Here is a 22,439-nt window from a genome sequence, read left to right as displayed (position 1 = left end):
CCTGTTTTTGTTATCAACTCCCAGCAAGTGAAACAACGGCTTAAATTTACTCTTCGCGACTATAAAGTATTCTATGTCCTTTTGTAATGATTACTATATTTAACTGTATTTCAGATGGACACTGTTATGCTGTATTTAGTTGTTTTCGTGCAGTTTATGTGAAAGTAAGTCACTTACATGTGTAAACGACCTCGCTATAAAAGCTAGAAATCATGGACAAACCAATAGAAATGTTGCTTTTCTGTTGCCAGTATTAATTTACTAGATTAACTCACGTTTTTCCATTGATGAGAAGGAACTTTATGGCTCTTATGCGAGTGAACAAGAACATTTTTCTTAAAAGCAGTTCCAGATAGATCCAGATCACTGGTTTACATTCACTTCCTCATAAAAGCGTCTTATCGGTTAAAATCCAGTGAACGCTTATAGCAGATGTTCCACCCTTAACTATTTTTAAGATGAACGAACTACAACGTTTCGTTGAGCAGGAGACACATTTCGCAAAGAACTTCGCGCTGTTCATCAGTTGCGCTCTCCACTTGGAGGTCTGCACATGCGCGAAGCACCTACAAATGCGTGAGAAGAGGATCCATGCTATTCCGCCTTCTAGCGATCGTAAGCCTGAATCTCGTGCAGGTGGGTCCGTCTACACGTTAGATGCTGGCGGAAATGGTGCGTCATGGGTAATCTTGCAAGTTCATATGTCTCGGGTGGAAAGGGCTTTAAAGATCGATTCTGGAAATCTGCTTCTGATTGTCGAATTTTCAATTCCGCATTCTACTGTCGCTCCCATGTAAACACAACCGGTTTTGAAACGTGCTTGCGCTGTCAGGTATCGTATTCTTTTTAAAAATTTTCGGCTAAAATTGGCGGAGTGGCTTTTTGTGCAGTGAACGATGAGTAGAAGTATTAGACTGAAGCTGTTTACACCTAGACTGATTGAAGAGAAATAGTGATTGTGCTGATTAAATCATAAACTGCGTCAGTTGTTTCCCAGGCGCCATATTTAAGTGGGGTAGAAAACCGGCTTCAGACCTTAACATGTACAAACGATAGCCAAAAACGGTTCCCGACATTAGGTTTTCGTCTTTCGGAAGATGTGTCGCATGTAAACGTAGTGAGTGTGAGTACACCTTGATGTGTTTGTCAGTATGTGATCTGGCCTTTAAGATTTTCCTTTTTGTCGATAGCTTCGTAGATATAAACTTTGACATTTAGGTATATTTTGGATAGTGTCCGCCTTTAGCAAAACACAATTTTGTTTTTTAACCCAAACATGTTTCACTGCAGTTCCAGCATCTTCAGTGGGGTTTTATTTTTCATCTGTTAAAGTCAAAGAGTGTTCCTTGCTGTTTGTATACATGTAGCTATTAGTTTTTAAATCGTAATTTCAAATATTTGAGAAAAACACATAAATTACAAATTCATACCTTTTTATCACATGGTGTGGTTTTTCTGATGTGTTTCTACAGTGACCATTTTGTTCCACAGTTCGTCAACTGAATCCACTTATACCTCAAAGTAGATAAATTGTTTAAGGCAAAATTACGATTTGGAAACTTGTTATTTCTATGCCTGAAATTATTTAATTCTCTCTCTCTCTCTCTGTGTGTGTGTGTGTGTCTATTTACATAATGTTTCACTTACATTTTCCTTTTAATCATCTTCATTACTGTCAAACACTATATACTGAGCTGCCACTGTCACTCTCACTGTAACTGTTTCACAGCTTTAGCAGATGTAAAAACAAACATGGCGAGCAGTGGAACAATTGAAGATGTAAAAACAAGATGGCTGACAGTGGAACAGTTGAAGGTGTTCCTGGCAGTTGTTCTCAATCTTTCAGAGGTCTCTGTGATTTTTTTTCCTTTTGCTTTTGTGTGTATGTGTGTGTGTGTGTGTGAAAAGGGAGAGAGAGAGGGGGGAGAGAGAGAGAGAGAGAGAGAGAGAGAGAAATGGGGGGGGGGGGGGGGGAAGATGGCAGTAGGTTTAGGGATTTCTTTCTTTTTTTATTGTTTTTGTGTGTGGTGAGGGGGTCTGGGATGGTGGGGGGGGGCAGGTGAGAGCTCTATAGGTTGGTTTTGTCTAATAATTCTTTGAGGGCAGAGAACAGAGTGCCACTGCAGAGACCTGTGTATTCATTTATCACTTCTTTGCCTTCCACTATAGCTTTTTGTATCTGATAATTTTCTACAATTATTAGTTTTTGTGAGGGGCTGTTGCTGCATTGGAGAATTTTCCAATCCGTATTGATGTTTGTTGTGTTATGTTTCTTGTCCATGAGATGTTTGGCAATTGTGAAATGACAGCTGTTACTTTTTAATGCTCTTCTGTTTTCTGTGTATCTAGTATTAAAAAGGAACACCTTCAACTGTTCCAGTGTCAGCCATCTTGTTTTTACACTTTCAATTGTTCCACTGCCCGCCATGTTTGTTTATAGAGCTAGTAAAGCAGTGAAACAGTTACAGTGAGAGTGACACTGGCAACTCAGTATATAGATTAGATTAGTACTTGTTCCATAGATCATGAATACGACACTTCGTAATGATGTGGAATGTGTCAGGTTAATAAAAGGTGTCTATACAAGATATTACAGTACACAGAATATTACATGAACCTTAATACACTACTGGACACTAAAATTGCTACACCAAGAAGAAATGCAGATGATAAACGGTTATTCCTTGGACAAATGTATTATACTAGAACTGACATGTGATTATATTTTCATGCAATTTGGATGCATAGATCCTGAGAAATCAGTGCCCAGAACAACCACCTCTGGCCATAATAATTGCCAAGATACGCCTGGGCATTGAGTCAAACAGAGCTTGGATGGCGTGTACAGGTACAGCTGCCCATACAGCTTCAACACGATACCACAGTTCATCAAGAGTAGTAACTGGCATATTGTGACAAGCCAGTTCCTCGGGCACCAGTGACCAGTAACCCACCTGAAATGTAACGTCCACTGTTTAAAGCGCCGTCAATGCGAACAAGAGGTGACCGAGACGTGGCACCCCATACCATCATGTCGGGTGATACGTCAGTATGGCAATAACGAATATACACTTCCAATGTACGTTCACCACGATGTCGCCAAACACGGATGCGACCATCATGCTGCTGTAAACAGAAACTGGATTCATCCGAAAAAATGACATTTTGCCATTCGTGCACCCAGGTTCGTCCTTGAGTACACCATCGCAGGCGCTTCTGTCTGTGATGCAGCGTCAAGGGTAACTGCAGCCATGGTCTCTCAGCTGATAGTCTATGCTGCTGCAAACGTCGTCGAACTGTTTGTGCAGATGGTTGTTGTCTTGCAAATGACCCCATCTGTTGACTCAGGGATCGAGACGTGGCTGCACGATCCATTACAGCCATGTGGATAAGATGCCTGTCATCTCGACTGCTAGTGATACGAGGCCGTTGGGATCCAGCACGGCGTTCCGTATTACCCTCCTGAACCCACCGATTCTATATTCTGCTAACAGTCATTGGATCTCGACCAACGCGAGCAGCAATGTCGCGATACGATAAACTGCAATCGCGATAGGCTACAATCCAACCTTTATCAAAGACGGAAACGTGATGGTACACATTTCTCCTCCTTACACGAGGCATCACACCAACGTTTCACCAGGCAACGCCGGTCAACTGCTATTTGTGTATGAGCAATCGGTTGGAAACTTTCATCATGTCAGCACGTTGTAGGTGTCGCCACCGGCGCCAACCATGTGTGTGAATGTTCTGGAGAGCTCTTCATTTGCATATCACAGCATCTTCTTCCTGTTGGTTAAATTTCGCGTCTGTAGCACGTCTTCTTCGTGGTGTAGCAATTTTAATGGCAAGTAGCGTATTTTAAATTTTTTTGTGGGGGTTGGGGAAATTACCCACTTACTATATCCAAAAATTCATCTAATGATTAGAAGGATTTGCCATTCAGAAATTCTTTTAATTTCCTTTTAAATGCTATATGGCTACCTGTCACACTTTTGATGCTATTAGGTAAGCGACCAAAGACTTTTGTGGCAGCATAATTTACCACCTTCTGAGCCAAAGTTAGATTTAACCTTGAGTAGTGAAGATCATCCTTTCTCCTAGTGTTGTAGCCATGTACACTGCTATTACTTTTGAATTCATTTGGATTATTAATAAAAAATTTCATAAGTGAATATATATATATATATATATATATATATTGTGAGGCTACAGTGAAGATCCCTCACTCTTTAAATAAGTGTCTGCTGGATGACCTTGGATGAGCTCTAACAATTATTCTGATTACACACCTTTGTGCAATGAACACTCTTTTACTCAATGATGAGTTACCCCAGAATATGATGCCATAAGAAAGCAGAGAATGAAAATAGGTGTGGTAAGCTAATTTACTGAGATGTATATCGCCAAAATTTGAAATGACCCTAATAGCATAAGTCGCTGAACTCAAACGATTCAGCAGATCTTCAGTGTGTTTTTTCCAGTTCAATCCCGCATCAATGCATACATCTAGAAATTTTGAATATTCTACCTTAGCTACCGATTTCTGATCGAAGTCTGTATTTATTAATGTGTCATTCCATTTACTGTGTGGAACTGTAAATATTGTATTTTGTCAAAGTTTCATGAGAGCCCCTTTGCAGAGAACCACTTAATCATTTTCTGAAAAACATCGTTTACAACTTCAGCAGTTAATTCTTGTCTGTTGGGTGTGATAGCTATACTTGTATCATCAGCAAAAAGTTCCAGTTTTGCATCTTCATGAATATAGAATGGCAAGTCATTAACATATACTAAGAACAGCAGAGGACCCAAGACCGAACCTTGCGGCACCCCAATCCAGATTGTTCCCCAGTTTGAGAAATCACCAATTTTTTGCATATTATGTGAACTGCTTATTTCAACTTTCTACACTTCCACTTAGGTATGATTTAACCCGTTTGAGCGCTGTCCCATTCATACCATAGTACTTGAGCTTATCTAGAAGTATTTCATGATTTACACAATCAAAAGCCTTTGAGAGACCACAGAAAATGACAACAGCTGACTTCCGGTTACTCAGACCATTTAATATTTCATTAGTGAAAGTATCTACAGCATTTTCCGTTGAAAAACCTTTCTGGAAACCAAACTGACATTTTGTTGAAACTTTATTTTTACAAAGGTGTGAAGCTACTATACAATACATTACTTTTTCAAGAATTTTGGACTGTCACTGTTTGACAGTGATGAAGATGATTAAAAGGAAAATGTAAGTGAAACATTATTGTAAATAGACACACACACACACACACACATATATATATATATATATATATATATATATATATATATATATATATATATATATATATATAGTTTTCAAATCGTAATTTTGGCTTAAACCATTTATATACTTTAAGGTATAAGTGGTTGCAGATGACAAACTGCGGAACAAAACGGTCACTGCAGAAACACAACACATCAGAAAAACCACACTATGTGGTAAAAAGGTATGAATTCGTAATTTATCTGTTTTCTCAAATTTTTGTAATTACGATTTAAAAACTGGTAGCTACATGTATACAAAAAGCAAAGAACACTCTTCATCTTTGCCAAATGAAAAATGAAAGCCCACTGAAGATGATGCAACTGCAGTGAAACATTTTGGGTTAGAAAACGAAATTGTGTTTTGCTAAAGGCGGACCCTATCCAAAACCATACGTATTGTTAAAGCAAACACGGAACAAAAGCTTCAACCCCAAGATTATTATTTTGACCCCTCCATGATTTTGACGTTTAGCCACAGTCTAGTTACTAGTTAGTAGTTTAGCTCTCTGGTCATAACTATTAAGTATATCTTTGGCATAATTCCGCATCATTTGAAATGTACCTTTTGTTGACGTTTATGTTGAGCTGAAATAATGGATGATAATCCACTGAGTTCTTTAAAGGAAGCTTTACAAGCATGCGTATCCAGTGGCAGTAGTAAGTAACACACAGAACGAAAGTACGTCTGTAAATCCTAACTTATATTTGATACACCAAATACCTTACTTCACGATGTAATTTGCTGTGCAGGGAAATCACCAGAGAAAATGAAAGAACTGGAACAGCAGCTGTATAGAAAGTATCTGACTGAATGGCGCTCTGAGCCGAAAGAAAACCATTCGTCCTACGACGTAATACCGAAGTTCTATCGCAAAGTTAGTCAGTGTCCCATTCACGACGTATTGTTACACTTTTGTCCTAAACGTGCAGTCTTACGTTCTCACCATTTCATGAGCTTGCTAATTACTATTTTATACCTTAATTTCGTTAAAAGTATATGCGGTGCTTTAATAATTGTCCAAAATTTGCAGCTACCAAAGCAAGATGATGTTCTTGCGCAAAAGTTGAGGGAGGAGGCTAGAGCCGTGTTTCTTCAACGAAGAGGCCGTCAGTTGTTGAACAGCAATGAACTGAAGGTGTGTAACATTTGTTGATTCTTCGAACTGTTGCTGGTTTTATCTGGTGTGACTGCCTGCAATCTGTTATTTTTTTAAATGTCGTAGGCTCTGTGGGTCCTGCTCGAGAATCATCATAGCCCACCCTTATCAGATGATGAACAGTTAATTAACTATGAAGACTTTCTGAAAGTGGCAGAGAAGGGAGGACCAAAGTGCAAGTAAACATCGTTCTTGTTTATTCGGATACAATCTTGCTTTAGAGATGTATTGTTTACTTGTATTAATAATGCCCATCTCCGTGATTGACTGCATGATTTTAAGTGTGTTAGCGCAAAGTTTCTTCACAATGTGTGTAAAAATGAGCCTCATAGCTTTAAAGTACTGTTGAACAATAAATCTTTTTTTGTGTGCTGTTTATTGTAGAGGCAACTGAGAACATAGCATCAGTATTTTGCTCTGAGGTAGTGCCTCTGTGCTATAATCAGTCTTTCACCACAAACAGGCTTTTTTTAGTTTCATATTCATTAGCTATCTATATAAAGGGACCGAGACTTGATTACATATGTTAAATTGTATTAGTATTTTTCTCTTTCTTCCTTGCTATCAGAGGGACATACTACATGGAAAACTTCCCTGTATTCTAATAATGTATGGATAAATTTCCAATGTAGATGACAGTTCTCTGGATGTAAATCAGTGGGAATCATTTGTGAAAGCAAGTATGCAGCAACATTCGCTTTTAACCCACCCATATGGGCTCTGGCTTGTAAAAGAATTGCCAATTAATTAATTTCATCAGCAGAAGAGTCAAGATTAACAAGAACTGCCCATTCATACTACTCAAGAGCAGCAGCATGAACACTGAGGTTTTCTTGTGATTTTACTACTGAATGTTGGCGAGGGGAGGTTGCATCTGATGATTCACAGTATTCAGTAAGCTTTTACCTACCAGTCTGGGACAACTCAAAAGTAACTCTTGTAAAGCAGTTTAGGGCATTCAGCCTTAGTTAAAAAAAATTGTTGTAATTTACATTGTTTCTTGTTTAACATCCAGAGTCTCTTCCATTCATCTTGACAAAGCATCAGGTGATAATGCTATAAAAATCCTTCAAAACAAAAGTCTTATGAACAATTCCTACTGAATAAAAGCCACTTTGATGCACTCATACTTCTTTCACCGAGTAGGTGCCAGGAAAGAAATTGAATTATATTCATGAGGATGCGTGTGATGCAACCTTGTAACCCTTAAGGGGGCGCACCTGTGTATGAACTGCGCCAACCACAAATAACATTGTCTTGTACTGTTCCATTGTTGTTTTACAATTGTAAACCCATATCTATTCCCCCATTACTGCTTCAGCTAACACAGTGATTAGCTGTGTCATATGTCCAAGTGATCAAATGCAAAATAAAAATGAACTGTGAGCTATGCAAGAAAAAAAAAAATTATGCAAGAAATTGACCCTGGTTATGAACTAACAGCACATTCCCATGATGAGTCAGTTGTCTGAGATAATTATTTAACAAATAAGTGGCTGGCTGGGACATGATGCAACTGCGCTGTTTATTGCTTCCAGTAGGTTATTAGTATGGGGGAGCAATTGTACGTGGCAACAGAGTGATGTAATGAAAGTTGATTTTATTATTGTTTAACAAAACAGTGGTTTAGCTTATGTGATGTAAGTTTATTATATCACTGTTGAATCAAACTAAGATTAAATTGTGATGTTGCTCATACATGTTTACCTTGGTAACATAAAGAAAGCTATTCTTTACATGTGTACAAAGTACGCAGTGCACCTGCTTGTTTGTATATTTGACATTTAAATGTAAAACGGGTGTTAGATTGGCAGTGTCCTCAAAACATCTAGAAAGCTATCCTTCAATTCTTTCAAAGTCACAATTAGTTCTTCAAAACTCATGTTTCCTTTAACACAAGTAAGTTTAGGGAAATACACTGTGTTTTTTGTCAGAATTCCTCACTTCCACATTGGATTTTCCTTTTAAATTAGAAATAAGTTGTTTCTCACCTTGCAATGTCTTATTGTGGACAGTCTGCAGTCAGGTCTGCTTAAAATGCAAGGTGTGTTATATATTCCAGATATTCTAATTTTCATTCCTGCTTTCCTTCTTCATTCATATAAATTCAGCAATAGCCTGTTTTAAATTGAAAAAATTATTCTATGTATACCCCTTTACTTAAACAACATACTGTACAGTAATATATAATGTCTTCATGCTATTTGTGTGTAATAATGCATGCAATTTAAGAAAATGGACTGTCCATATCTTCAGTTTTATCACGTGCTCCGTGCATGAAAGTACAGAGCAATGAATGCCATCTGTTGATCATTGCAAGTTTTTGCACTTTCACCATTAACTAAATAAAATTCTTTCTGCATGGTGTTGTAATATCGTTCTATAGCAAATTTGCAACACCCCTTGATTAAGTAGCTGCGTAATAGGTACTGGGAATTCTTACCCTTTTCTTCTGTCATTCCCATTCATTTTTAATGGCTGGTGACTATAGATCACTAGCCTGTTGCTTTTTGTATATATAGCCACTGGACCTGTCAACTTCCTTCATACCACAAACAAATAGCAAATGGTAAAACAGCAATGGGACCACAATACTGCCAAACTGAAGAATGTTGTGCCAGCCAAAAAATCCTGAACTGCACTGCTGAATGAAATGTTGCACAGTACTAAATATTTCTGAAAAGGACCAAGCAAATCCATGACAGGCCCAAGCCTCAACTCACAAAAGTGCAGCACATTGTACTAGCATGCAGTTTTACACACCATGACCGACACTGCTCTGTAGCCTATAGTAAGCAACATGACACACTTATGTACCAGGAGCCAAACTTCTAATGGCAGTATTAAGGCCCAAGATCAGTAAATATCAGTACACATCAGAAACTCAGTCCGTGTCAGTCACCACCTGCAAGAACTACCCCTTCGTAACCAGGACGTTCTGATCAGTTTTCATATGCCTCCCTTTTCAGCAGGGTGCTGCTATCTGACTCTCTCCGATTGATCAGGGAGAAGCTCAGTCCCATAATGACTAACCTCTTCCAGTTTGTTCTCACATCTAAATTCCTTCTCTTCAATAGTGACTGTGAACAAACAGATGGTGTCACCAAGGGTTGCCCTCTGTCAACAGTAGAGCTTAAACATATACATGGAGGATTTTGAAGAGAAAGATCTCAAAAATGGTGCACTGAAATTCATGTGTGTCTGTAGCTATTGTGATGACACATTTGGCATGAGGCTACATGGGTGTGAAGGCTTCAGTATTTCCTCCAATGTTTGAACACTGCAACTCAGCATCAGTTCACCATTGAAGTGGAAGATAATGTTGAACTACCTTTTTCAGTTGTCCTGGTCAAGCTCAAAGTAGATGGTACTAAGGAGCACAGTGTGTACAGAAAATCCATCCATGCTTCTTTGTACCTGCACACTTTCAGCTACCATTATCGCCAACAACTTGAGGATGTGCAACATGCACTGATCCATGGGGTGTATGCAATATCTGACAAAGAAAGCATACCAATGGAGCTCACCTGTCGTAAAGATGTAGTCTAAGAGAACAGATAAAGTGAGTGACAAATCAGACTTGCTTCTGAGCAGAAGGTATAGGCCCAACATATGGAACACTGTGAGTTGAATAAGACATTGGCATACCTGCTGCATGCCAACAACTAGCAGAATCGTGGCTTAATGCGTTTTTCGTCTTCCTCCAAAAACATGAGCACTGTTAGGTACTCTGAAAGGTGAGGTGGGACTTTGTCAGCTGGGTGCCTATCATAATCTGTGTAATACAGTTAGTCATACATCAACCAGAATGTGCAGACAGTCGAAGGAGGATGCCTGGAGCTCAGGAGACTTGCCGAACTCAACTAAATCTGCATTTGTGGAACACTAAATAGCTACGGTGCGCTTCATGAAATGTGAACACCTGCAAGTGTTAAGACAAACATCACCATTTTGGGATTGTCTCTTAAAGGAGGCTGTTGATTGACCAGCAGCCTGATCAATATGGACAGTGGCTTCACTCTTAGTAAAGCGTGAGACACAATCTCCAGTCACTGAAGTCATAGCATTGACAAAGAGCGACTTCCACACCCAATGGGAGAAGCAGAAATACTGATGGACCAGAGTTTGTGTACACCATGCAGCAAAATACGGTGTATCAGAAATATAAATAGTTGTACCTCCAATATATTGTCATCATTGATTTCAAAAAGTCATTATATTGATACTTTAGGAAACATTCCATCTCTATTTTTAGTTACGATAATTCTATTAAAATCACAAGGTTAATCAAATATAAACCAGAATTTCTTTTTATAAGTGTATTTAAGCTTCAGAAAAATTCATACACACAAACCTTTCTTTCTATGTAGTATCCTGTATGGGAAATACATTTTTTCCCATTGGATAGGCAGTTTCTTGGTTCTATTTTTGTAAAATGAATGTGGCTGTGGCAACAGCTAGTTGCACATGAACACTTCATCAAATCTGTGTCCTCTGATTGCTTCCTTTAGTCGTCCAAACAAATGAAAATTGCAGTGGGATAAGTCTGGACTGTAGGAAGGATGTTGTAGCAGGGTCCAGAACAATTCTTGGACATTTTGTTGAGTTTGGGTAGCAGTGTCATATCGAGCATTATCATGAAGCCCGATTGCATCCTGGATTGGATATGTGTGCCTTTTCTGGTGATATGCACATTTTTTGTTTAGTCTAAAAGTTGGCAATAATATGCAGTGTTCACAGTACAACATTAGTGGAGAAAATTTATGTGAAGAACACCTTTAAAATCAAAATAGACTGTTGCAAAAATCTTCCCCACACAGAAACTGTTTTTGGCTCTGAGAGGTGCAGATTTGTAAGTTTTGCACTGTTCCAAGGTGCTTTCTTTTTGGTTCGGGGGTGTAATATGCACCCACATTTCATCATAGGACACAGTCTGTTACAAAAAATATTTCCTTTCCGTTTCGTAGCATGACAGTAGCCATTTACAAACCTTGAAACAATGAAATTGGTGTTCTGCAGTGAGATGATGAAGCACCCACCTTTGGATGCTTTTCCAAACCTAAAGTTGTTAGTAATGATTGCCTGAGCACTACCGTAGCTTATGTCAACCTCAACAGCAACTTCAGCAACAGTTATTCAACAACTGTCTTTCGTGAGCTGGCTAAAAATGCAGATATTCTCCTCAGTCATCCTTCTCCGGCGACATCAGTGAGCTGCATTCTCCATTGTTTCTCATCCTTTTAAAGACTGTTTGTGTCTTCCAAACATTTGAGGCTTTCTCAGGTTGTTGTCCTACATCTACATCTACATTTATACTCCGCAAGCCACCCAATGGTGTGTGGCGGAGGGCACTTTATGTGCCACTGTCATTACCTCCCTTTCCTGTTCCAGTCGCGTATGGTTCGCGGGAAGAACGACTGTCTGAAAGCCTCCGTGCGCGCTCTAATCTCTCTAATTTTACATTCGTGATCTCCTCGGGAGGTATAAGTAGGGGGAAGCAAACTGTGCTGCCAGTCTTCTCAAAATTTCAGATGGTTTTACGCCCTCTGCGTTAGAAACTTGACTATAATGCATTGCACAACAGATGACGGTACTCTTGCTCTGAGATTGCAATTCAAACTAAAGAAACAGTCCAACATTGTTCTAGCTGTTGAGAATAGTCACTGGAAATGAAACCAACAATGAGCAGTGATTGTCCCGCTCTTCATTTACCAAAAGGTGACTGAAACAAAAATTCTGGTTTATATTTCATTCACCATTGTACTTTCATTTGTTTCCATAACATATTGTTGTAATATATAATAAATAATCTTTAAAAATTTCTGTTACTCTTACTTCATTGCAGGCATTATTTCACACCACAGGTATTTGCTAAATTGCAACATGGAGATCCCTATTGTAGAATCAACATAATGGTACTTTTCAACTACATTATGCGTAAAGTATGGTACCACGAGACTCGCATTGGTTTGTCTCTCTACGATTTTGTGGGGCAGGGCTATTTACGTGAGCTGGTAAGGATATACTCTTGCAAATAAATAATATAATTATTAAAAACACTGATACATTGACTGCATACAACTTTAACATTTCTTGCTCAGACAAATCTAACAATTAATGTTCTATTTCTAAGTTCATTAGTTCCCCATTTGTTCATTTTATTAAATATGATAGCCACATAGAAGATATATATCTGTCTAATAAATGTATGTTGCTTATCATAAGCAAGAATTAGCATCAGTGTGTAATTATCACGTGTCTAAGAGTTTTTACACACACACACACACACACACACACACACACACACACACACACACACACACACACACACACTGGAAAGTTCAAAGCTTTCAACTTAAGCTTAAAAACTAAGACAATAATTTTGTGGGTCAGAGTGAGTCCTCATTTGATTGCAGTTTTACTCCCAGGGTAGGCTATTGGTGTTAATGTGTGCTGCGTCATGTTGCACAAGCTACACTCAGCTATTCAAATTAAACAGCACATGGCACTATATATTGCATGGCATTGCTCATATGCGCTTGGCACACAGGGGCTGTTGTGTTCCATTGCCTAGAAAGTTTTGAAATCAATACCTTGTAGTCCTGTTCGTGCACCAAGTTATTTCCAGGTTTGCAAATGTCAAGGTTGTAGGCGAGTCTGAAGAATGATGTGATGTGGCTCTCCAGGCTAGTTTGGCTTGTGGAGATGTCTTCATTTCTGTGTGATTACCACAGCTGACATCCATTCACTCACTCATTCACTCTGTTCCTCATCTTCATTGAAGTTCCTGACACTAGATTTTACAAAACTGCACAGTTCTTTTATTTAGGGCAATCCAGTCCATCAGCTGAAGAGATTCAAGAAATGACTTACACCATTTATTAATATATCCAGTGCAGGTACCACAGAGAACTATCATGATGTCAGTCAAATGTCACTAGCCCCTCACTTACCAACACATGAGTACTGACTTGCTGCAGATGTCAAAAATCTTCTGCGTTTTCTGGCTTCTAATTTTTCAAACCATATATTATTTTGTCTGCAACTTCAATTATAGATACATCTTCTTTTTCAATACTCAGAATACTGTTGGAGGAAGTATTTAACTGGCTTGGAAGTAACTGAAGGGTGGTGAAGCATTGCAGATTTTTGAAAAATTCTTTGTGATGATAGAATACTTGTCAAGTGACAGGAGGTAGAATTTTAATGTTTGGAAAACATCATTACTATGTCAGCAACTAATACAAGAAATGCCGATCTAGTTTACTGTGATGTAGAAGTGTCCTGCATTCTTCTTCGCAAACTCACAGAAAGATTTTAGTTGTTCAGCTTGTTGTTGTTGTTGTTGTTGTTGTTGTTGTGGTCTTCAGTCCTGAGACTGGTTTGATGCAGCTCTCCATGCTACTCTATCCTGTGCAAGCTTCTTCATCTCCCAGTACCTACTGCAACCTACATCCTTCTGAATCTGCTTAGTGTATTGATCTCTTGGTCTCCCTCTACGATTTTTACCCTCCACGCTGCCCTCCAATGCTAAATTTGTGATCCCTTGATGCCTCAAAACATGTCCTACCAACCGATCCCTTCTTCTAGTCATGTTGTGCCACAAACTTCTCTTCTCCCCAATCCTATTCAGTACCTCCTCATTAGTTACGTGATCTACCCACCTTATCTTCAGCATTCTTCTGTAGCACCACATTTCGAAAGCTTCTATTCTCTTCTTGTCCAAACTGGTTATCATCCATGTTTCACTTCCATACATGGCTACACTCCATACAAATACTTTCAGAAACGACTTCCTGACACTTAAATCTATACTCGATGTTAACAAATTTCTCTTCTTCAGAAACGATTTCCTTGCCATTGCCAGTCTACATTTTATATCCTCTCTACTTCGACCATCATCAGTTATTTTACTCCCTAAATAGCAAAACTCCTTTACTACTTTAAGTGTCTCATTTCCTAATCTAATCCCCTCTGCATCACCCGATTTAATTTGACTACATTCCATTATCCTCGTTTTGCTTTTGTTGATGTTCATCTTATATCCTCCTTTCAAGACACTGTCCATTCCGTTCAACTGCTCTTCCAAGTCCTTTGCTGTCTCTGACAGAATTACAATGTCATCGGCGAACCTCAAAGTTTTTACTTCTTCTCCATGAATTTTAATACCTACTCCGAATTTTTCTTTTGTTTCCTTTACTGCTTGCTCAATATACAGATTGAATAACATCGGGGAGAGGCTACAACCCTGTCTCACTCCTTTCCCAACCACTGCTTCCCTTTCATGCCCCTCGACTCTTATAACTGCCATCTGGTTTCTGTACAAATTGTAAATAGCCTTTCGCTCCCTGTATTTTACCCCTGCCACCTTCAGAATTTGAAAGAGAGTATTCCAGTTAACATTGTCAAAAGCTTTCTCTAAGTCTACAAATGCTAGAAACGTAGGTTTGCCTTTTCTTAATCTTTCTACTAAGATAAGTCGTAAGGTTAGTATTGCCTCACGTGTTCCAACATTTCTACGGAATCCAAACTGATCTTCCCCGAGGTCCGCTTCTACCAGTTTTTCCATTCGTCTGTAAAGAATTCGCGTTAGTATTTTGCAGCTGTGACTTATTAAACTGATAGTTCGGTAATTTTCACATCTGTCAACACCTGCTTTCTTTGGTATTGGAATTATTATATTCTTCTTGAAGTCTGTGGGTATTTCACCTGTCTCATACATCTTGCTCACCAGATGGTAGAGTTTTGTCATGACTGGCTCTCCCAATGCCATCAGTAGTTCTAATGGAATGTTGTCTACTCCCGGGGCCTTGTTTCGACTCAGGTCTTTCAGTGCTCTGTCAAACTCTTCACGCAGTATCTTATCTCCCATTTCATCTTCATCTACATCCTCTTCCATTTCCATAATACTGTCCTCAAGTGCATCGCCCTTGTATAAACCCTCTATATACTCCTTCCACCTTTCTGCCTTCCCTTCTCTGCTTAGAACTGGGTTGCCATCAGAGCTCTTGATATTCATACAAGTGGTTCTCTTCTCTCCAAAGGGCTCTTTAATTTTCCTGTAGGCAGTATCTATCTTACCCCTAGTGAGACAAGCCTCTACATCCTTACATTTGTCCTCTAGCCATGCCTGCTTAGCCATTTTGCACTTTCTGTCGATCTCATTTTTGAGACGTTTGTATTCCCTTTTGCCTGCTTCATTTACTGCATTTTTATATTTTCTCCTTTCATCAATTAAATTCAATATTTCTTCTGTTACCCAAGGATTTCTATTAGCCCTCGTCTTTTTACCTACTTGATCCTCTGCTGCCTTCACTACTTCATCCCTCAGAGCTACCCACTCTTCTTCTACTGTATTTCTTTCCCCCATTCCTATGCAGCATAAATATGGAAATTTCAGTAGATTTTTATGAGTTGTATATCAATGGGTGATTCATCTGTGCCTGTTTGGGCAGCATTGTGAACAATATGAGCAGGACATCTTACACCTATTAAATTATTTTCAGTCTCTTCATGCAACATAAAGTAAAGTTAGCTTTTACCTTTCCTTTTCTTTCATCCATAGGTGGTATTTGTGTTGTCAGTCAAATTTGCTACAACCGTTTTCTTAAGAGTGAACTTCGCCAACATATTTAGGACATATGAAGTTGAATGCCTGGGACTTTTAATACCAACTCCAACACTCATTATCATGCCTTCATCCAGATGGTGAAGCTTAACCACTAAAGGAGCCAGCTCAAAGTCCATGTGGCTGGAAGAATCTACAATCACTGAAATAAATTGTGCTTCTTTCTCCTCCTTCATTATTTGTTCCATAGCAAGCAATACAATCTCATTTGTGATAACTGGTTTGGTTTTTGTCTGCAAACATGATAACTGCTTATTGAATAGTGAGTTAACTATGTCACTGGTTCAGTCCATCTACTTGAAACTACCTTCATGATTAGTACTTATTAATTTTGAACTTAAAGAGTTAACCTGAAATGCAGAATAATGTTTTGTAGGACTTCATATGAGTTGCTATGCCAGTGCATTCTTCATGCCCAATGCTAAATTTCGCAGTACAAACTGTACACTGAGCATACTCCCCATGTCCTTTAGTAAAAGGGAATCCTTGTGGCATCTTACTGTTTAGTTTGCACTTGTGTTTTCCCATGATTAACAGAGTTAATATTAAAATGAAGTTTATCAGTCGCCACTTCAAGGACTGGAAACAATAAACTGTACAACATACTGAAATTAGAACATGTGTTGTTGTTTATGAGATTACAGTACCATTATGTTGCCAAAAGAATTGATATACAGTGAAACCTCTATATAACGTTCCTCCATATAATGTTTTCCTCTATATTACATCCATTTTTTTTTTTTTTTTTGGTCCCAACTAAAAGCCCATATAAACAATTTAAATTTTCCTCTTTACTGAGTTTCCTCTATATTACAATTTCCTCCATTTAATGCTCATATTTTTGGAACCCTCATCAATTATTCACCTCTTTATAACGTTTAAGTGACTGGATGTAGACACACAGTTTTCCGTTCTGTGGATTCACAAGAAAGCCCGCACTCAGTGTATTTCATAGGTCAGTGGCAGAACCCGGTCACGACATGTGACGCACATTCTGCTTGCATCTTTTTGGTGCCATTTCAGTCAATGCTTTGGATTCATAGCGTGTTGTGTGAGCTGAGCAGCAAACAGTTTGTGTGTCTAGTGAGAGTGTGTCTTCGATATAACCTTTTTAAAAAAAAAAAATAAAAAAAAAAAAAAAAGCTTTCATCAGTGTACATGAGTGAAAAGTGGAAGAACATTTCTCTGGAAGAGAAGTTTTCTGTTATTAAAAAAGTGGAGGCATCTCCTTGTGTGAGTCACGTCGAGCTAGCTAAGCAATTTGAACTGGTCCCCTCAACACTCAACACTACTATGGAAACAGATCGTCGATAATGGAAGGGTTTGAGAATTGTGGAAATTCGAAACGTATGCGTGTGAAACCATCGACTTACAATGAAATGCAGGAAGTTTTATTAACTTGGTTTCAGCAAGCACGCACTGCAAACATTCCTATAAACTTAACTATTCTGAAGGAGAAGGTGCTTCAAATATCACTGCAGTTAGGAATGGAAAATTTTACGGCGTCCAATGGATGGAGTAATAAATTTTGACAGCATCATGGTGTTGTATACAAAGATGAATGTGGAGAAAGTAAAAGTGTGGACGAACCAACTGTAACTCAGTGGATGCAGACTCTCCCTAATCTGATACATGGCTACAAACTGCGTGACATTTATAACACTGATGAAACCGGCATGTTTTTCAATTTAATGCTGGATAAGACATTTACTTTTTGTGGGGAAAATTGCCATGGCGGTAAGAAGAGCAAGAAACGTCTTACCATTTTGTTGTGTACAAATGCCGATGACAGTGAAAAACTGAAACCTTTGGTTATTGGGAAGCCAAAAACTCCGAGGTGCTTGAAAAACATTTCCACGTTTCTGTGCAAATATACAAACAATGCCAAGGCATGGATGACGAGTGATATATTGTTACGTTTTCTCAGAGAATTTGATGCCATAATGGGGAGTGCTGCTGTTTGTGGATAGATGTGCGGCACATCCACCAGACGTATCCTTTCTGAGAAATGTGAAAGTAATTTTCCTGCCACCCAACTGCACCAGCCACCTGCAACCTTTGGACTTGGGAATAGTACACACCCTTAATATTAAATATAGGACAGCCCTTGTAAAAAAAAAAAGGCCTTGAATTTGATGGACCAAAGAAAACCGGGAAGCCAGCAGAGCTCACAACTGAAGCTGAATATTTTACAGGCAATGAATTTAATTATGTACTCATGGAGGGAAGTCAGTGCTGAAACTATTAAAAACTGTTTCACAAAAGCGGATTCTGTGAGAACGAGATGGCAGCTCCTGCGGAAGATGTTGCAAGTGATTTGCAAGAGTTTCAGGAATTAATAGGCAGTGATTCTGTTGCTTTTGAGGACTTTGTGGCTGTGGATGACAACGTGGCAACCACAGGAGTACAAAGTATTGAGGAGCTGACTGCAGAGAGAAGCTTGGAGAATAATAGTGGTAGTGAAAGTGACAGTGACAAGGTAGATGACCCTGTGCCCTCATATTCTAAGGCAGCTGAAGCCTTTGGAACATTCAGGAGATATTTGATGGCCCATAGATTTGAGGACAGAACGAGCAATAAATGATTGCCATACAGTCAAGGAGAAATAGAAAACAAACATGCTTGCTTGAATTTTTTTTAAAAATCATAGGTATGTGATTTTCAGATTGCATAGGTTCCTAGAGTTTTGTTCAAATTTAAGTTCCATTTCATAATTTAATTATCAAAGTAATTTTTTTGTAACTAATTCTTTTTTAATCTGGACTACTTACTGTGTTTTTATGTAATATGTGCAGTATATCATAAACAAAATTTGGCTCATATTCTATAAGTGGGTCAACTGAAGAATGGGATACCACCTGTCAGCTTTGGACAATGATGTCATATCTTAAGAATCTGTTATAACTTTTTACAGTACAAACTGATCCATTTACTTTCACCCATCCACCTATTGGGCCCCATGTTTTAATTACAAAAAACTAATCATTTGATACATTTATCATTTGCAATGAATATCATATTATGGTATTGTGAAAATTTAAAATGTCATCTATGGCACCATTTGTCAAAGACAGTGTTCAGAATTTGTGGTCCCTTGAAAAATGTTATATAGAGGTTTCACTGTATTGTATTGAACTTGACAACCGACACAGTTTAGTTCTTTCATGCGAATGAAATGTAATACCAACATTCAAAAAACTCAGGCAAACAAAACATTGTATCAGGATAGGTGAAAAAGAAAAGAAAAGTGTAACAATGTAAGATGAAAAACTGAAACATTTTGTTAATACTGTGGAACAGAAGCAAACTGGTGCTTTTCATTTATCATTTTATTAAAAATCAGGAATATCACAGAAAAATCAGGATGAATAACCCTAGCCATAAAGCTCTTTCCTCTCTAATTAGATGTAGTGCCTCTTCCTTTATTGTGTGATCTAAATTGTCTAATCTTTAACATTCTTCTGTAACCACATTCCAAAAGTTTCGATTCTCTTCTTGTCTGTACTATTGGTTGTTTATAATTGACTTCCATGTAACACCACATACAAGATAAATTCTTTCAAACAAGATTGTTTAACACCGAAATGTATATTTGATGTTAACATACTTTTCTTTTTCAAAAAAGTTGTTCTTACTATTACCTTTCTACATTTGTATCCTCTTTTTATTTTGTGTTATCAGTTCTTTTGATGCTCAAATAGCAAACACTGTCTGCCACTTTTAGAGCCCCATTTCCTGACGTACTGTTGCCAGTAGCATTTGACTTAATTTAACTACAGTCCATTACCCATGTTTTACTTCTGTTAATGTTTATTTAAAGTTTTTAGTTCTTTTCCTTTGAACTTCAATTCTCTTTCCATATTTCTCTTTAGCTTCCTTTACGGATTGAATGATATGGGTTATGCCTACAACCCTGTCTCACTCCCTTCTCAATTACTGTCTTCCTTTCATGTTCTGTGAGTCTCATTACCTCCAATCTGTCCTCTGCAGAACAATTTGGAGGTTACGTGTTGCTGCCTGATAACTACAGGATTTCAAAGAATATATTCCAGTCAATATTTTCAATAACTGTTTCAAAATCTACAAATGCACATCTTCTAAGATTAATCTTAGGGGCAAGACTACCTCGCCTGTTTCTACTTTTCTCCTAAACATAAACTGATATTCGGAAAGGGAGGCACCATTGATGTACAGATTTTGCAGATGGTAATGGTAGGCAGCCTATATACAGTGTTATCAGTTTTGGATGTGTGTTTACAGTAAACCTTAGATTTTACATTTTCCGCGGTTCCATACCATAACTTCATAGCCGCTGTGAAAAACCAATAAGATCAATGCTAAATTCCTCGATTTTACATTTCGTCCTAGTAATATTTACCTCGATTCTAATTTCTTACTTGATGTGTCGCTTGACTTTAACCTGTTTTCTTCCTGTTGACATTTGATGTGACTGAAAAAGTTTTAAGTGGCTCAAAAGACAGATAGTTCGCATTACAGGTGGTGGCATAATTAAGGGACTATTTTAGGCTGCTGTGGAGAGGTGAGATGAGAGAGAGAGGAAAGTCTGATGTAATCCACGATCAGTGTTGCCAACACAACTTGCGGTATTTAGCTTCACCGTGAAATTATGATACAACTTCTGCTAGATTGCAGTGGTAATGGAAAACAAGACCATCGGTGTGAAGTGTACTGGATCCAGCCAATACATGATGAAGGAGTCCAGACACCATGTTTCCTTGTGCCACTTGTGACTCGGTCTCATCTTCTTGCATCTATTTCCAATGCACTGTATTCAGCAACAATATCTATTGTCAACCTTTTAAATTCAAACCCTGAGTCTCAAAGAATATGCTCGGTCGTAATTGAGTAAAGGTCACCCATTTCTGGCTAGTGAACAGTTATTGACTGGCGACTTGTTAAGTTGTCTAATAGCCAGTATAGCCACCACACAACACTAACAAATGTAAAATGAGCTCACGGATGTGTAGAGAGGGAGAGTGGCTCTTCAGTGACGGGATTGCAAGAATGGGTGAAAGCATTTTTTTAAGTGCTGAAAATATACTTTCCGTGCAGATGAAGTGCTGTGACAGATGTATCAAACAGAAATAGAACAAAGGCACATTTTGAAGACTTTTGTGTTCAAATCTAACATGATACAGTTGCAACAACTACATACACTACTCATTTATGTTACTTTGCACCACACACTACAGTTTGTAAAGGCTGGCAGCAGTGATAGAGGCCATGAAGCGAAACTGTAGCATCTGAGCTTTCTTTCAGATTTACATTTTACACAGTGTACAGAAATTCACTGAGCCAACTTCCAATAAGCTTGTAATATGTCAACTAGGGAAGTAAACTCATTTTTTCATGTCTCTGTTTCGCTCATCAAGCCTAAACTAACACTTTAAAGGTGGTGAGCATATGAAGTGAAGTGCGACTCATAAGAAAAGCATTAAACAATAACAGCAATGGTGACAAAGTACATCATTAGGCAGATGTCCACATGTACATTTATAGTTTAACCACTTAGCTGCTGTGATGTTTTTGGTTTAATTAAACATGTTCATCAATTTTTGCGTTTTTCTAGGTGTATACAAAGGATGATCGCTCAAAAATGCGTGTTTCAAATGTATAATTTGCAGTCCTGCGTGGTGGAAATCAGCTTGATTACCTTATACCCAGATACCACAGTTTTTTTGATGAGTTTTTACTTGCTGTTACACATCTGTGATTTTTTTAAGAACTGATGAAATTCATTACCACAAATTATTGTATAAACATGGTATTGTATATTTAATTTCCTTCACATAGATAGAACCATGGATTTTACTCCCTCTGTTTTCCAAATACGTCTACTGCTGCATCTTCCACATTTGCTTATATCATTTCCCATTTGCCTTCAAAGCCAATGTTGTCTTCCATTGTTAGAAACTCAGATCTATCTTGAAGCTTACTGACATATTCCTGCACATTGTCATTATCTTTCAATTTGTTTTTGCCAATATTCTGTTCTTCCCCCCCCCCCCCCCCTCTCTCTCTCTCTCTCTCTCTCTCTCTCTCTCTCTCTCTCTCTCTCTCTCTCTGTCTCCGTCTCTGTGTGTGTGTGTGTGTGTGTGTGTGTGTGTGTGTGTGTGTGTGTGTGTGTGTGTGTTTTGCAGGAAACTGTTCAAGTGTGAGGAATGTTGTCAACCGTGGCAGCACACCACTGAGTGTGACTGTGGTTGCTCATCCATGTTAACCTTAAAAGAAAAAAGGTTGATTATACCCTTTGAAGAGACATTACACTACACTGTGACATTCTGACTGTATAAGAGGTACACAGCAAATTGAAGAAGCCTTCA

At 38.4% G+C, this 22,439-nt stretch overlaps 1 protein-coding gene across 3 annotated transcripts in view; it reads left to right on the top strand.

Annotated features, from left to right (window-relative positions):
• The first annotated feature begins 5,833 nt into the window (after nucleotides 1-5,833).
• Nucleotides 5,834-22,439, top strand: part of LOC126195274 (serine/threonine-protein phosphatase 2A regulatory subunit B'' subunit gamma-like) — a 42,895-nt gene continuing 26,289 nt past the window's right edge. For all 3 annotated transcript variants that reach the window (XM_049933808.1, XM_049933809.1, XM_049933807.1), the window contains exons 1-5: nucleotides 5,834-5,967; nucleotides 6,061-6,185; nucleotides 6,342-6,446; nucleotides 6,534-6,646; nucleotides 12,313-12,481. In XM_049933808.1, coding sequence (XP_049789765.1) covers nucleotides 5,904-5,967; nucleotides 6,061-6,185; nucleotides 6,342-6,446; nucleotides 6,534-6,646; nucleotides 12,313-12,481 — 576 coding nt within the window. In that variant the 5' untranslated portion in view covers nucleotides 5,834-5,903. The remainder of the gene's footprint in view (nucleotides 5,968-6,060; nucleotides 6,186-6,341; nucleotides 6,447-6,533; nucleotides 6,647-12,312; nucleotides 12,482-22,439) is intronic.

The sequence above is a fragment of the Schistocerca nitens genome, chromosome 7 (genome assembly GCF_023898315.1).
Source record: "Schistocerca nitens isolate TAMUIC-IGC-003100 chromosome 7, iqSchNite1.1, whole genome shotgun sequence".
NCBI classification, from domain to species: Eukaryota; Metazoa; Arthropoda; class Insecta; order Orthoptera; family Acrididae; genus Schistocerca; species Schistocerca nitens.
Note: the sequence above shows the minus strand (reverse complement) of the source record. Positions and strands in the feature narration are given on the sequence as shown.